This window comes from Alligator sinensis, unplaced genomic scaffold (assembly GCF_000455745.1).
Source record: "Alligator sinensis unplaced genomic scaffold, ASM45574v1 scaffold1905_1, whole genome shotgun sequence".
Lineage (NCBI taxonomy): Eukaryota > Metazoa > Chordata > Crocodylia > Alligatoridae > Alligator > Alligator sinensis.
Window position 1 is genome coordinate 1 of NW_005843303.1, and position 13,628 is coordinate 13,628.

General features: G+C 61.2%; 1 protein-coding gene across 3 annotated transcripts in view; it reads left to right on the forward strand.

Moving 5' to 3' along the window:
• The first annotated feature begins 6,168 nt into the window (after window positions 1–6,168).
• The window catches only part of LOC102373194 (casein kinase II subunit alpha-like), a 21,363-nt gene continuing 13,903 nt past the window's right edge, over window positions 6,169–13,628 (forward strand). Inside the window, exons 1-2 of one of the 3 annotated variants that reach the window (XM_006038284.3) lie at window positions 6,169–6,355; window positions 11,902–12,037. In XM_006038284.3, coding sequence (XP_006038346.1) covers window positions 11,937–12,037 — 101 coding nt within the window. In that variant the 5' untranslated portion in view covers window positions 6,169–6,355; window positions 11,902–11,936. Of the gene's footprint in view, window positions 6,356–11,901; window positions 12,038–13,628 lie in introns of those variants that run through there. The other 2 variants (XM_025194791.1, XM_025194790.1) reach the window with 2 other exon arrangements.

Consider the following 13,628-nt stretch of genomic DNA (forward strand, 5'->3'; position numbering starts at 1 on the left):
TCATGACGGCGAGTTGGGGACAAAGTCAGGCCGTTCCAGGTGGCCTCGTGCCGTGCCGTGCCGTGCTGTGCCCTGCCTGGGGCACGCACCTCTTCTGCCAGGAGATCGCTGTTCTGCCTGGCACATCTCGAGGCCGCGGGGTGGGAGTCTTCTGCGCTTCGACCTACATTTCCCTTCGTTCCATTTCCGTGTCTTTTCCCTCTTCTTGTGTCCCGAAGTAATGAGTGGCGAGGGGGAAGGACTGCAGGCGCAGCACATCGCGGCTACCGACGTGGCAGGTTTTAATTACTTGGGAGTCGGGAGACTCCTGCAATGTTCCTGCCTCAGCCCTGGCACTGTCCCCTCGCCTGGGGCCTTCACACGATTGTAGAGTCCTGGTCCCCTGGGTGCAGCCCTTTCCTATTCTCTGCCGCATGCCCGGCAGGCGAGGGTACAGCCGGCCTTGTCTGGACTCTTGGAATCGCATCTTTTCTCGGGCATCTCCCCCTGCTTGTGGGGGTCATCCTCCTAGCTCCGTGCTTTGACCTCAACTCGTCCCCTCCACTGGCTCTATCCGTTGCCCTCAGACCCAACACAAACGTCTCGTCTTGGCCCCCACGGCCCTGCCCAACTTGCCATTTCTCCAGTGCTGCCAGCATGCTATCTCCCACTGTCCCGCTGCCAGGGATTCAGCCTGCATCAGCTGCTTGTTTTCACATCAGCCCTTTTATGCGCCCTGTCTTTGGGTGCAAGGAGCTCTCCGCACCCACTCACAGAGCTACCTCGGTGCCTCCTTCATCCCCTCTTTCAAACTCGCCCCTCTTTCAAAGTTGTTGCATCCTCTTGCTTATTCTCCTCTTTTGTAGTGATTCTGCCCTTGTTTGTAAGCTGCCCTGAGCCCACCCGGTTTGGGGCCCCACTACAGAAAGGATGTGGCTGCATTGGAGAGAGTCCAGCGGAGGGCAATGGAAATGGTTGTGGGGCTGGGGGAGAGGACTGGTGAGGAGAGGCTGAGGGAACTGGGCTGACTGAGTCTGCAGAAGAGAAGATGGAGGGGGATTGAATAGCAGCCTTCGGGCACTTAACACAAATGGGTCCTTGTCCCTGAAGGAGGTTCCCAGGCATGAATGCAACACAGATAATGACAGTGGATCGGAGGGGGGCAAGGGGGACGAAGCCTGGGGGGCTCCTGGATTCTCCCTCAGGTTGGTAGCATCACTGGCAAGCGATCAGTGCCTGCACTGCCCGTCGCTCGCTCGGAAACAACGTCCCTTCTCCTGGGCCAGCGCAGAGATCCATGCGTTGGTCTCCTCCCAGCTGGGCGGCAGAAGCTGAATGCAGGGAGAGGCACAGGCTCCAGCTGGTACAGAACGTACCCGTCTCTCCCATGGTCTTGACTGCCAAGAGCACCTTGGGCCTGTGCTCAGGTCCCATCACTGCCTCGTTGTCTGCTTTCATGCCAGCTTAAAGCTTTGGTCCTAATCTTCAAAGCAGGTTTTGGCTCGGACCCCAGCTATGAGCTGCCATGTCAGCTGTGCTCTGCTCTGGAGCCTTGCAGATTGCAACGCTCAGCATTGCGCATGGGTGCTGGGCACAAAGCGCTCTGGGCAAAGCGGCGCGGGCTTGGGACTACCTTCTGAAGGGGCCGGGGAGCCCCGAGCGTGACCTTCTCTGGGCAGCACTGCAGAGTCGTCTGCTTTGAAAACCCTTCCCCCAGAGTCGCATGTTGCCGCATTAATACCTCGCCTATGAAGGATCCCTGCAGGTTGCAATAAAACCAGTGCCAAGCGAATCAACCAGCCCCCTCGCTATCTGAACACAAAGCACAGAATTGAAGAAAACGAGGGTTGGAGGGACCCCGGGGGGTCACATCCAGTCCAGCCCCCTGCTCCAAGCAGGACCAGCCCCAACTACATCATCCCAGCCAAGGCTTTGTCTACCCTGGTCTTCAAAACCTCCAGGGATGGAGATTGCACCACCGCTCTGGGTAACCTGTCCCAGTGCTTTACTGCCCCTCCTAGGTGAGAGAGGTTTTCCTCATATCCAACCTCAACTCCCCTTGCTGCAGCTGGAGCCCATTGCTCCTTGTCCTGCCATCTGCCCCCACTGAGACCAGCCCAGCTCCATCCTCTTTGCAGCCCCCCTGCAGGGAGGTGAAGGCTGCTATTCAATCCCCCTCCATCTTCTCTTCTGCAGACTCAATCAGCCCAGGTCCCTCAGCCTCTCCTCACCAGTCCTGTCCCCCAGCCCACAACCATTTTTGTTCCCCTCCATTGGTCTCTCACCAATGTGTCCACATCCTTTCTGTAGTGGGGGCCCACAGCTGGACACAGGACTCCAGACGTGGCCTCCCCAGTGCTGAATAGAGGAAAGGATGACTGCCCTCCATCTGCTGGCAGCGCTCCTGCCGATGCAAGCAGAGCTTGTATGTCCAAGAGGGTAGTGCCGGTCACTCCGTGAAGCCCTCTGAAGAAGCTGGTGGACCCGACAGCGAGGGGCAGCCCAAAAGAGCCCTAAGGTTGATAGAAAAGAGCTTGGAGGAGGTTTCAGACCAACCACTCCCAATCCTGTGATCTAGTGGCAATGCGTTAGAAAGGGGCAGGACGGGAAGCGCACGTGTGCTTTGCTAACGTTAGTCATAGGAGACTTTTTGAGAAGAGGCTTGGAGACGTGTTCTCCTTCCAGCCAGGGCCCATCCAGCAGAAAGGAGCCTGCGTCCCTTCCAGAATCGTTCCCAGTCGCTGACCCGCTGAAGAGCGCAAGCCTGCAGAGACGTGGACTGTGCTCAGCAGCTCGGCCCGATGAGAGAGCTCTTGCCTTTGGACTGGACACGTGCCTGACCCCCAGGTGAGGGAAGAGGCTGATTCGAGGGCACCAAGGAGCTGTACCAAGCCTCCAGGGAAGAGAGCGGGGCTGCACGTCTCAGCGCTTGGCGTCTCGCTTGCTTGGGCTGCACTGCAGCTGGGAGCAAGGGTGTTCACAGACTTGGTGCAAGGTAATAGCAAGCAGCATCCGTTCTGTTTTCCCTGCCATAAAAGTCTCCAGTAAAGCCTGGTACCGCACCCTTCCGAGAAGGCAGTGCCGGGCCTGCCCTGGGCGGGTGGTGACCAGTCAGAGCATGGGGCCTTGTGCTGCAGATGCAGAGATGGTGGAGAGCCCTGATGGATCCCATCCAGCCTGTCCCTGCCCAGCGCAGGGGTGTTGGAGAGAGCCCAGCTCTTCTGGGAAGAGCTGTAGGCAGCAGCCGCTTGCTGGAAACTCCTCCTGTCTTTTGGGAAAGGCTCCTCCACCCCCTGCCCCCTTCTCCTTTCATCCCGAGGGGTGGGCTGGCAGCTCCAGTGCTGGAGGTGCAGGCTGTCCTGGCAGCGCCGAGCTGGCTGATCAGGCCTGCCGAGAGCCAGCGCTGGGGGCAGGCTTCCACCAGCCTCCTTTGAACCAGGCGCCGGCTTCCTTTCTGTTCAGAGCCCAGGCTTTGAAGTCGCAGGCGGAGCAGTTAATAAGCAGCTCCTGGCTTCTCTGCTTCCTGGATTTCATTTGCATCTGCTTGCCCCGTTTGTAATCTGCCTTGCCGGTTCGCTGTCGCGGGCCAGGACTGTGGGCGTGAAGCTCCTGGGCTCCACACCCACCCTCCGAGGGGCTTTTTGGGCGTTGTCACCTGAGCGGTCTTCGCAAGCGGCTCTGGGGTTGCACGTTGAGATGGTGCCATAGGGGCACATTGCACTTCCCCGGCACTAGAAGGCAAGGGCCTGGCCAGAAGGAGCTCGCTTCCCTGCAGGGGCTCTGCTGCAGACCCAGTCTCGCGGGGATTCAGGAAGAGGCAGGTTTGAAAGTGGGCCGCAGCGGTGGCTTTGTTCAGGGCAGCTGAAAGGAATGAAGACCCCTCTCCTATGTCTTCTCCCCTCCATCGCCACTGTCTAGGAAACCTCTCGCTGAGCCGCTTCCTGGTGTCCTGCCGCCGCTCCGAGGGAAGTGACCCGATCTCATGCCCTGGGTGTTGCAGGCTGACGGCTTCGCTGCACCCCCCTGGCCACGATGCCAAGAAAGAGCCTGCGGAAGGGGTGGGTAGTGGGTGTAGGGGGCAGGAGGGGCTCCTCGTGCCGGCACACAGAGCACAGTCCTGGGTCCTCATTCAGCCGGCCCTGGCTTACGACGCGCTCGCTCACGCTGGGAAGCAGGGGTCGTGCTAGTGCCTGTCTGCGGGGTGGAGGGGCTCTCTACCCAGGCTCTGGGTAGCCGTCCAGAGGGAGGATGCTTGGCTGGAAGGAGCGCTGCAAAGACTCGGGGTTTCTGGAGCAGGTTGCTTGCTGCTGTTGAAGGTGCATGAATGTCACAGTGCAGGGAGAGGGGCCAAGTCGTGACCAGCTGACAGGCTTTGTTTGCCACCAGAGGAAACCAGGGACCTCGCTGGACTTGTGTGAAACGGGAGGGGTTTTAACTGCCTTCATCGTTCACTGGGAACAAAAGCCCACGGACACGATGGATCCCAGTACAGAGCAAGGCTGGGCAGAGAGAAGCCGGGTGGAGGATTGCCACCCGGAACGATACCCACAGGCCATACATCTGTTAGGGATGAGCGCCTCTGTGCTTTCCTCCTGACCCTTCTGGGTTTGGGACGGTTCTTCCTTGGAAGTGGAGGTGCATCCTGCACTCATGGTTGTGACTTGTTTGAGGCACCTGACCTCCGTGTGCCTCACTCCCCCATCTGTAGAACGGGGATAGGGACCCCGCAGGAGGAACGACGTGTACCATTTGGTCATCTGCACGGGGACGGGCGGGAAAGGTTTGCTTCGATCCCAAGGGCATGGAGACCTGATCTGCAGAGAGGAGAGGAGACGTGCTGGGCCCAGCTGCCCAGCAAGTGAAGGCTGAGGGTGGGCTGTGCCGAGTGTGAGATGGTGAAGACAAAGTCGCTAGGGATTTATTATTTACTGTCTCTTACAATGCAGGAACAGGGGTCACAGCATGGAGCGAGCAGGCCAGCAGTTTAAAATTACCACCTGGAAGGTCTTTTTCCCCCAGCGTGGCATTGAAGGGGGACTCATGGCCCCCAGGGGCGGTGAGAGCCGAGAGCTCAGCCACATGCGCCAGGGCTTGGACACGTGCGTGGAGGAAAGGGGCATCAGTGGCTCTGTGGCAGGGAGCGAGGGACACGGCCTCTGCGTCAGCCCTGCCTGGAGCTCAGTGCTGGAGGCTGCAGGGGGAGGAGCAGGGGAAAACCCTGCTCGGCCCGGTCCCTCTCCCTCCAGCCTCCGCTCTCTGCCCCTGTGGGACACGGGACGGGCAGGACGGACCTGGGGTCTGCCCCAGCCTGTGGCAGTTGTGAGGAGGCTCAGGAAAGGAGAGGAGCTGTGGAAGCTAAGGGCTGTGTTGGCACCAGAACAAGCGGGGATGACCTGGGAATATCCATGTGCTGGAAGCGAGAAGGTGGTTGCCGGCGTCAGGGCAGGGAGGGCCTGGGACAGCCCCTCGGCAGGAGCAGCAGCACAAGGGTCTCAAGTGCTTTTAGGATGGAGCTTGCAGGGTTTGGGAAAGCGACTGTCCAGTGCAGGGCCCCCAGTAACTGGAGACAGGCCACGGGGGCGGGCAGGGATCCCTGCCGGTCCTGTGCGCCTTTGGGCCATCCGTGGGGCAGGGGGAGGGTTGGTGCAGTCGTGGCCCCAGGAGTGAAGGGCCCGTCCTAAGGGGAGGTGAAGGCACCGGTGCCTCTCCCCAGCCCCGTTGGATGGGGTCTCGCCAGCTCTCTGTGGAGCCATCGACTCCCTTGGGCCCAGCACCCCGTTCCCCCTTCCTAGCAGGGGCATGTCGGGTGCGGAGACCAAACACTGCAGCCCGCTCGTGTCTGTTAAGCTACTAATCAAACCCGCGGCAGGCTGGCCCTGCAGGTAGGAAGGGAGGGCAAGGCTGCCCACAGGCAGCTCCAGGAGCTCTGAGCCGCTGCCCAAGGATCAGCCTTTAACTTGGGAGGCCTTTGGGCACAGTGCACGTGGCACGTGGCACTGACATGCTTTCAGGAGGCCGCGTCCATTAAGGCCTTTAGAAGCAAGGGCAAAAATGCCGCCGTTAATGCAGGGGGGAGAAGGTGTTTTTATTACCAAGCTCCTTAGGTTTAAAAAAAAAGCCAAACCTGAAACCCTGGGAAACGACGATGAGGTTTCTTACTTATTTCTCTAGATTTGCTTGTGAAATCCAAAGCGCTGGAGAACCCGCAGGAGGGAGTAAGGCTGCTGTGGCAGAGGTGGGGGTGTTAAATCGGATCAGGCCAACAAAACGCCCAGCCCGGTGTCCTGACTGCCAGCCGCCGGCCCCAGTGCTTCAGAGGAAGCTGGACGATTATGGAGTAGCCCTCCTGGAGGAGTTTCCTTCTGAGCCCAGACAGGTAGAAGAAGGGGTCGTATCCCTGCTGGTTGCGACTCCTGATAGAGCTGTGGGTTTTCCTGTGAGCCCCATGAATATCAGCAGTCTCGCATGAGGGTGCACTAGGGTAGAAAAATATTTTGGAAGCCCGCCTGGCCATGCAGCCATCGAAACTGGCCACAGGTCCCTGCCTTCATCCTGCCACGTTCTTGGCCTCGATCACATGGCATGGCAAGGAGCTCTTTAGGTGGACGGTGGCCTTTCCCTTTCCCTTTGCACTGCCTTTCAGTGTCATTGAGCATCACCATTCATGTGTTAGGAGGGTAAAGAGGGCTGCGCAGTTGGCCTTGTGTAGCCCAGTCCTTGCTCTGTATAGGGCGATCGTTCCCTCTCTGAAGCCCATGCAGCCAGTCCCTGCTCTCCCCAGGCCTTCATTTGATTTTCTTTCCCGTCTCAGTCTGCTCTGGTTGTGTTGCAGCCTTTCTGAGAGAGAACTCAAGGAATTGGGTGCAAAAATTTGGACAAGGGCACCCCACTGATTTACAGAGCAGTGGGGTCTTCTGGGCTCCCAGCCCCATGCTTTGTGGTCCTTTTTGCCCTCTGCTGCACACCACTCGGAGCTTTTCTCTGCATTGTTCAGAGCAAGGCCCCCGTCTCTTCCCCGAGTCCTCACAGATGGACTCTAATAGGATTTGTGAGCTTTTGAATCTCTTTAATTAGCTGTAAAGTGCTTTGCAAAGATGAGAGGTGGCATGATCTCGTGGTCCGAGTGTGTCATGGCGAGCCGGGAGCTCTGACTCCAAGGCCGTGGCCACGTGAACAGGTAAGCCGCGAAAGGCCAAGCGTGAGGCCTGCAGCCCAGGCAAATCACATGGTAGCAACTGCATGCAGAACAGCAGGCCAGGCGTGTTGGAGCGTGTGCTCGAGGTGGGGCTTGCCACAAGCTGCCAGGCGGGGAGGGCTGGGAGACCAGGGTCTCGGCACTACAGTGTGGGGTGCCTGGGGGAAGAGGAGCCCTGCAAGTCTCCAAGTTCAGCTTCCACCTCCCAAAATGCCCAGACCCGCCAGATAAATCCCCTCTGGGAGGAAGGTGCCGCTTTCAAAGGTGTGGGCTGGGTCACGGACGCGGCCCTCGGCCCCGTTAACTCGCCTGGCTCCCACCCTCAGCGCAAAGTCCGTGCTGCCCCTCGGCCACGTCCAGGAGCGGCTGCGAGTCCTGTCGCGCCAGGCCCTGCCTGCAAGGGCTGAGACGGACGCTCTCACGCATCCTCCAGCAGACCGGCAGGACCCACTCTCGCCGGGGGGGCAGCAGCTTGGCCGAGGCCAAGGATGTCCAGGTAGCGAAGGAGGACGGCTGGCTCTGGGGCCATCTCCTGCCCATGGCCCCCTGGCTCCACATGCAGGAAACGAGCTTGGCCTGGTGGGAGAGGGTTGTGCCCCAGACGCAGAGCGGGCTGGAGAACTGTGGAATAAGGAAGGCCCCTTCCATGAAACTGCGTGGAGCTGGGAGACCTCTGACAGCGGGGTAGGGGCCAGCCCTGCCTGCAGGGTTGTGGAGGGCAGGCTCGCTGGGCTGAGGTCTTTGTGCAGCGTCGGGCCAAGGGGCCCTGATGACACCGGGCAGATCCTGGGCTGGGGTGGCAGGACATCGGGCTGGCGGGGAGTTGGAAGGAGCAAAGCTTTCGTGAAGTGCCCTTCTGCTGCGGCAGAGTTGGGTGCAGGGTCCCCATGGCTCACGTACCACCGGTCCTAGCACGGGGGCGACGAGTGAAGCTGTGCCGGGGCCGGGTGACGCTGGCTGCGGGCACGGGGAGCCGCGGGTGCCGGAGGAGGCAGTGCGCTGGGCCTGGCCCCGGCTCAGCTGTCCAGACTGGGACGGCGCAGCACTGGCTGCTCTCAGGCTAGTGTTCCCCCCTGGCACAGCTGGTGTCTCCCTGGCAATACCCATGCCTTCACGTTCATAACTGGGCGGTCCTGGTCCTGGGCACCAGGGTGTCTTGGTGGCTGTCTGCCAGCTCCATGCCCATCCCTGATGCCACTCCGTTCCCTCCTGCAGCCCTGGCTTGCTGGGCGGAGCGGTGGACTAGCTCACCCAACATCTCCTCCACTTTTGGGCCCTCAAGACAGCAAGGTGCTCCTCCGCGGTTGTCATCTCCCCCCTTGAGAGCCAGGAGCCCAGAAGACAAGAAAGATAACAAGGGGCCTTGGTCCTGGGCTCAGTTTCTGTGGTTTCAACCTCCCCACAGTTTTCGGGGCGACACCCCCAGACTCTCTTTCCCCATCTCGGGACCTGCTCCCGGCCCCCAAGGCTGGGAGGGTCGCTCAAGCCGGCTTTGCAAAGCACCCCTGTTGCTGCAAGGCCCAGCTCCTGTGCTGTGCCGCCTCCTGAGATGCCTGCCTCTCCTGTGTGGGCGGCTTGGGGCACGGCGCTATCGCACGGGCAGTGGGGGAGCGGGGCCATGCTCGTGCGTTTCTGCCCCAGGAGCGTGTCCGTGCTGCCTGCGAGAGAGACCCTGCCACTTCCACCACCACGCGGCTTCCCGCGGGCCTGCAGTAGTGGATGGGTGCAGGCATGCTCTGTATGGGGGGACGGGGCACACGCCAGCCTCCCCTGGCACCGCTACAGTGAGGCGGGGCCCTTCTTTCACTGCACGCGCAGGACTTGGCTGCACACGTGTCAGTCGGCGCTGCCAGGCCTGGCACCTCTGCAGTTCTTGCTCTGGTGAGGGGAAATGTTTCTGGCTCTTTTCCTCGCCCTGGCACCCCCGGGGGCAGGTTGCTACATGGAGCCATTGGCTGCGGCACAGAAATCTGCTCTGGAGTTCCCTGCACGCTGGGAGGGCGACGGGCAGAGAAACTCAGACAGCCCCAGCAGTTCGGATGCACGTGGCAGGACGCGGGGACCCGAGGGGCACGGCCGAGACAGGCCGTGCTGCCGGGTGGCCTCTGTGAAACTCAGCAAGATGGATGGGGCACAGAGTGACCTGTGCCTGCAGCATGGTGCCTGGGCACAGCAGCTGAACACGTAGCTGCTGTGTCAGGGTTGACGGTAGTTTTATGAAGAGTTTAGATGAGGAGTTTGTCTGGGGTGGTTTGGACAGGGCTGATCCTGCCTCGGGCAGGGCTTGGACGGGAGGTGGTGGTCCTTTCCAGCCCCGCTTCTCTGTGATTCTGCAGCCAGAAGATCACGTGTTGGCGTGCACACACCGCCCGTCTCGAGAGGTACGCGTGCCTCGCACTACCAGCCATGTTTGCTGCTGGTGGGGACGGTGTCGCCGGCTTGAGGCTGGCCAGGGCCTGTCTCTCCACAGGGCTAGAGCGGTGAGCAGCAGGCATCCCTGGTGATGCCAAGGGCACAGAGAAAGGTGGTGCACGTGGGCTTCCCAGGCCCTGGGGTGTCCAGCAGAGAAGGATGGGGTCTGGCTACTCCCCTTTCTGGGGAGCAGAGACCCTGGGAGGAAAGACCCTGGAGCAGCAAAAGGTGCAGCCAGGTCAGAGAGGGCTGGAGCCAGGGAGGCTTTGCAAGGAAACAGCTTCCTGCAGTGTTTGAAAGCCTGAAACGCTTGTCCCTGATTTTCCTGCAGTGGATCCGCTCCTGTGGGGGCAGCTTACGTTGCTTCTAGGGGCGCTTGACTTCCCACAGGTTCAGGATCCCTCCTCTGTCTCTCCACGGCTGTGAACAACTGGCTTGGAGCGTGTGGACCTCGGTCCCCCCCGTGCAGAGTGGGGGGCGCCTGCCCCGCAGGGGGCTGGGGGCTGAGTGATGTCCGTGCAGCGCGTTGGAGAATCCAGCCCGCTCCCTGCGTGCTGTGAGTTGTCACTGGCGACCCTCTTTGTGTCCCCCTCTGCCCCTGCAGCGGGGCGTGCTGGAGAAGTGCCCAGGGTTGTGCGCCTGCCTGTCTGCATTCGATGCAGAGGCTGCTGCCTGGGCTGGGCTGTGCCAGTGCTCCTGCTGGCACCGACCCCGCAGGGTCCTGCCTGGAGGGTCTTGCCCCTGCACTCGGGCTCAGCCCCACGCTGCACTGGGGCAGGGAGGGATTTTCCCCCTTGGTCAGATTGGTCTGGATGGGTGGGTTGCCTCCCGCTGCAGTGCGGAGGGCACGGCCTCTGCCTGGGGTCTCTCAAGCGCATATTAACACCCTTGGCAGCAGCTGGGTGTTGGCTGCCGTGTGCCCCCTGCTTTCCCTGTGGTGGGTCATGTGTAACGTCTGGGCTTTTCAGGTTGACGATAGTTTTGCTAAGGGGTTAGGTGATGGATCTAGGGTACTTGGAAATGACTCCCTGGGCGGTGAATGATCCAAAGCCGCTCGTAGCACGGTGACGGTCTCGCCCTGCACTCCTCTCTGCTGCAGCAGCCTGCACTGGGCTTGGGGAGAGCGCGCTGTGCTGCCTGCCTGCTGGGAGCTGTAGTTCCCGTGGCGCATCATCCTTGTGCCACGGTGGCGGCCAGCTTTTCCATTTCCTGCTGTTTACGAGCGCTCACGAGTTGCCTGTAGCATTAGGTGCATCACGAGGCTGGGGGGGGATCCCATCCCGCTGCTTCTGGGCCTTGCTGTTAGCACTGTGGGAGCGCGGCCTTGTCTTCCCAGACAGCGGTTCTTCACCTGCACCCCTCCGGGAGCCAGTTAGGCCAGCACCCCTTGCCGCCTTGCCACGCGCCAGTGCTGCCTTCACTGCCCCCACGTGCTTGCTGAAGGCTGCAAGTTCTGCACGGGGAGCCTGGAGGGAGGTGGGTCGTGGCTGGAAGGAGTCACCTGCCCTAAGGAAGGGGTGCGACCTGCGCGGGCGTTGTCTGTCTGGAGGAGAGCGTCACTCCTGCCTGGCACCGGAGGATGGAGCTGGGGTCCTTGGCGGCAGAGCCCTGGTGCCTAGGGGATAAGAGCGTGGTAGCTCTGGGCTGCCGGGATGCGTCTGCAGGCTCTCGGCTCGCAGGGAGGCGATGGCTGTGACCTCTCCAGTGCAGCCATGGCCAGTTTGCTGGACAGCAGCTCGCCAGGCTGGGACGGTGCCAATCCTTCCCAGCATTGGCAGTTCTCAGCCCCATCCCTTGCGGGCCAGCAGCTTCCAGGCAGCAGCAACCGGCTCCGGGAGGCCTTGGCAATGCTGGCTCCTAATTGCTATGGAGCGCTTGAAACTGGAGACTGGCAGAGGGAGGGCCCTGTTCTCGAGCTAATTGGTCCCATGGGTGCCCAGTGCGTGCAACCTGGAGCGGGCAGGGGCGGGCTGCACACTCTCATAGGCCGGAGAGGGCCGTCAGATGTGCTGCTGAGCTGCCTTCAAGCAGAGGCCTGGCCTGGGGCCAGCAGCTGTCCTTCATTCCCCTGCACGCTCACTGCAGTGCCGCTGACCCGCAGCCACGGGCAGAGGCCCGGGAGGCTCTGGGCAAAGGGGGTCACTGACAGGCAAGAGTGTGTCTGGCCTCCCCCCGGACCCTGCTGCCCGTTCCCCCCAGAGCCGTCTGTCTGCAGCCCCCTGCCCACTTGCACTGGCTCTTTGCCCTCCACCCCTGCCTGGCTTCTCGCCCCAGTGCTGCAGTCTGACGCCAGCTTCTCTGTATTTATGTTTTAGGGTGACTGAGGCACCAACCCTCCGGCCGTGGAAGCATGTCGGGGCCCGTGCCGAGCCGAGCCAGGGTCTATGCGGACGTGAACACTCAGAGACCCCGCGAGTACTGGGACTACGAGTCGCACGTCGTGGAATGGGGGTACGAGCGGGAGCCCGAGGGAAGTGGCGCGGGGGGCTGGTTCCCAGGGCTCCCCGCGGCTTTGCTCGCTGTCTAGCGCTCCGGCCCGTGGTACGTCAGCTGCATCGTGGCATCCAGGTGCACGTACTGCCACGCAGGGGCCTAAGGTTGGAGACCTGCATCTGTATGGAAGAATCTGTGTAATAAAGATACGTTGCTCTTGCCTAGGGCTGTTCGCCCGCAGGTCTCGGAAGGTTTTACGAAGGAGCTGAGTGCCATTACTGCCATGTGACAGACGGGGAAATTGAGTCACAGCAGCAGAGCAGGAGACAGAGGCCAGCGTGGTGTGTGCTAGGCCGTCCTGGGAGTTGGTGGCCTCCGGAGGGGCATAGCATCGGCCGGCTTTTAAGCACCTCAGAAAAAGGAGCTGCTTTTATTGAGGGGCTTTAGAGCTGGGTGTGGGCGCCTGCCTCGGGTCTGCATCCGAGCGCCTCGTGCTCAGGCCGGGATTTGGGTTCTACAGTTGGAAAAAGGCAAAGACCTAGAGAGGGAAAGGACATGTTTTCCGGGCTGGCTGTGGAGGCCCCGAGCTGCGAGCCAGGCAGGGTGTTTCCCATAGCCGCTCTGCGATGGAGCTGTAGGACAGCCAGCCAGCTGCCTCCCTTGTCCTGCGTGGGGCTCCCTCGGGCTGCCGGCGCCAGCAGAGCTAGTGATGGTCACGGCAGCAGGAAGCATGGGCATGCCCCGGGGTGGTTTGGGCCTCTCAAAGACAAACCCCAAAATCTTTGGCTCAGCTCGTGTGCCGCCCCGAAGGTCATGGAGGGTCTGAAGCGAACAAGCCACAGGAGAGAGCAGCTGGTCTGGTGGTGAGGGGTTGGGGGTGGGTTACGGGCAAAATAAACTCTGGGGTTGAATCGGTGTGAGCTGCTCCCCAGGCCCAGAGCAAGCCCCGCTGTGCCGTGGGCGACAGCTCCATGCTGTGGTGTCACAGCGCCGTAAGGGACAGGATGAGGCCCCCCGCTCCGTCCACCCCCACAAACACACCCAGAACTTGCTTTATGAGCCCTGGCGGGTCCCCGTGACCTAGAAAGGGAAAGGGACTTGAGCCATTTCCCAATCCGCTGAGCCAGCCAGACCCCTGGGGAGCCTAATCCGTGGTCCTGAATCTCTTCCGCGATGATAATTCTGCATCCTGCCTTGGCAGCCTGCTCCTCCCTCATGCTGCTCTTGGAATTACTGACCCCGAGTTTTCCCACGCGGCGGGTCCCCCGTGCCCTCCAGCACCCAGCCCACCCTGCTTGCCTTTCCAACTGTTTGCTGAGCATAAAATTAGCAAACAGAAAGGAGCTGCCTGGCGCGGTGGGTCTGCGCAGCTCCTGCGGCCCCTCTGCCTGTCTCTGGGATTCAGCAGCTTGCCAAGCTGCACTTTCTCGCCTGCCGTTCCCTCCCCTCGTTTACCCGTCCCGGATCTGCGGGGGCTCTCCGCCTTCCTCCCCGACGTAGCAGAAATAATTGCCCATGCTTTTGCTGCTTCCCCTCGGCCTGTCAGGGGAATTTCATCAGGCCGCGGTGATCGGCGTGCGTGCACATTCTCCGGGTGATACTTATCCCA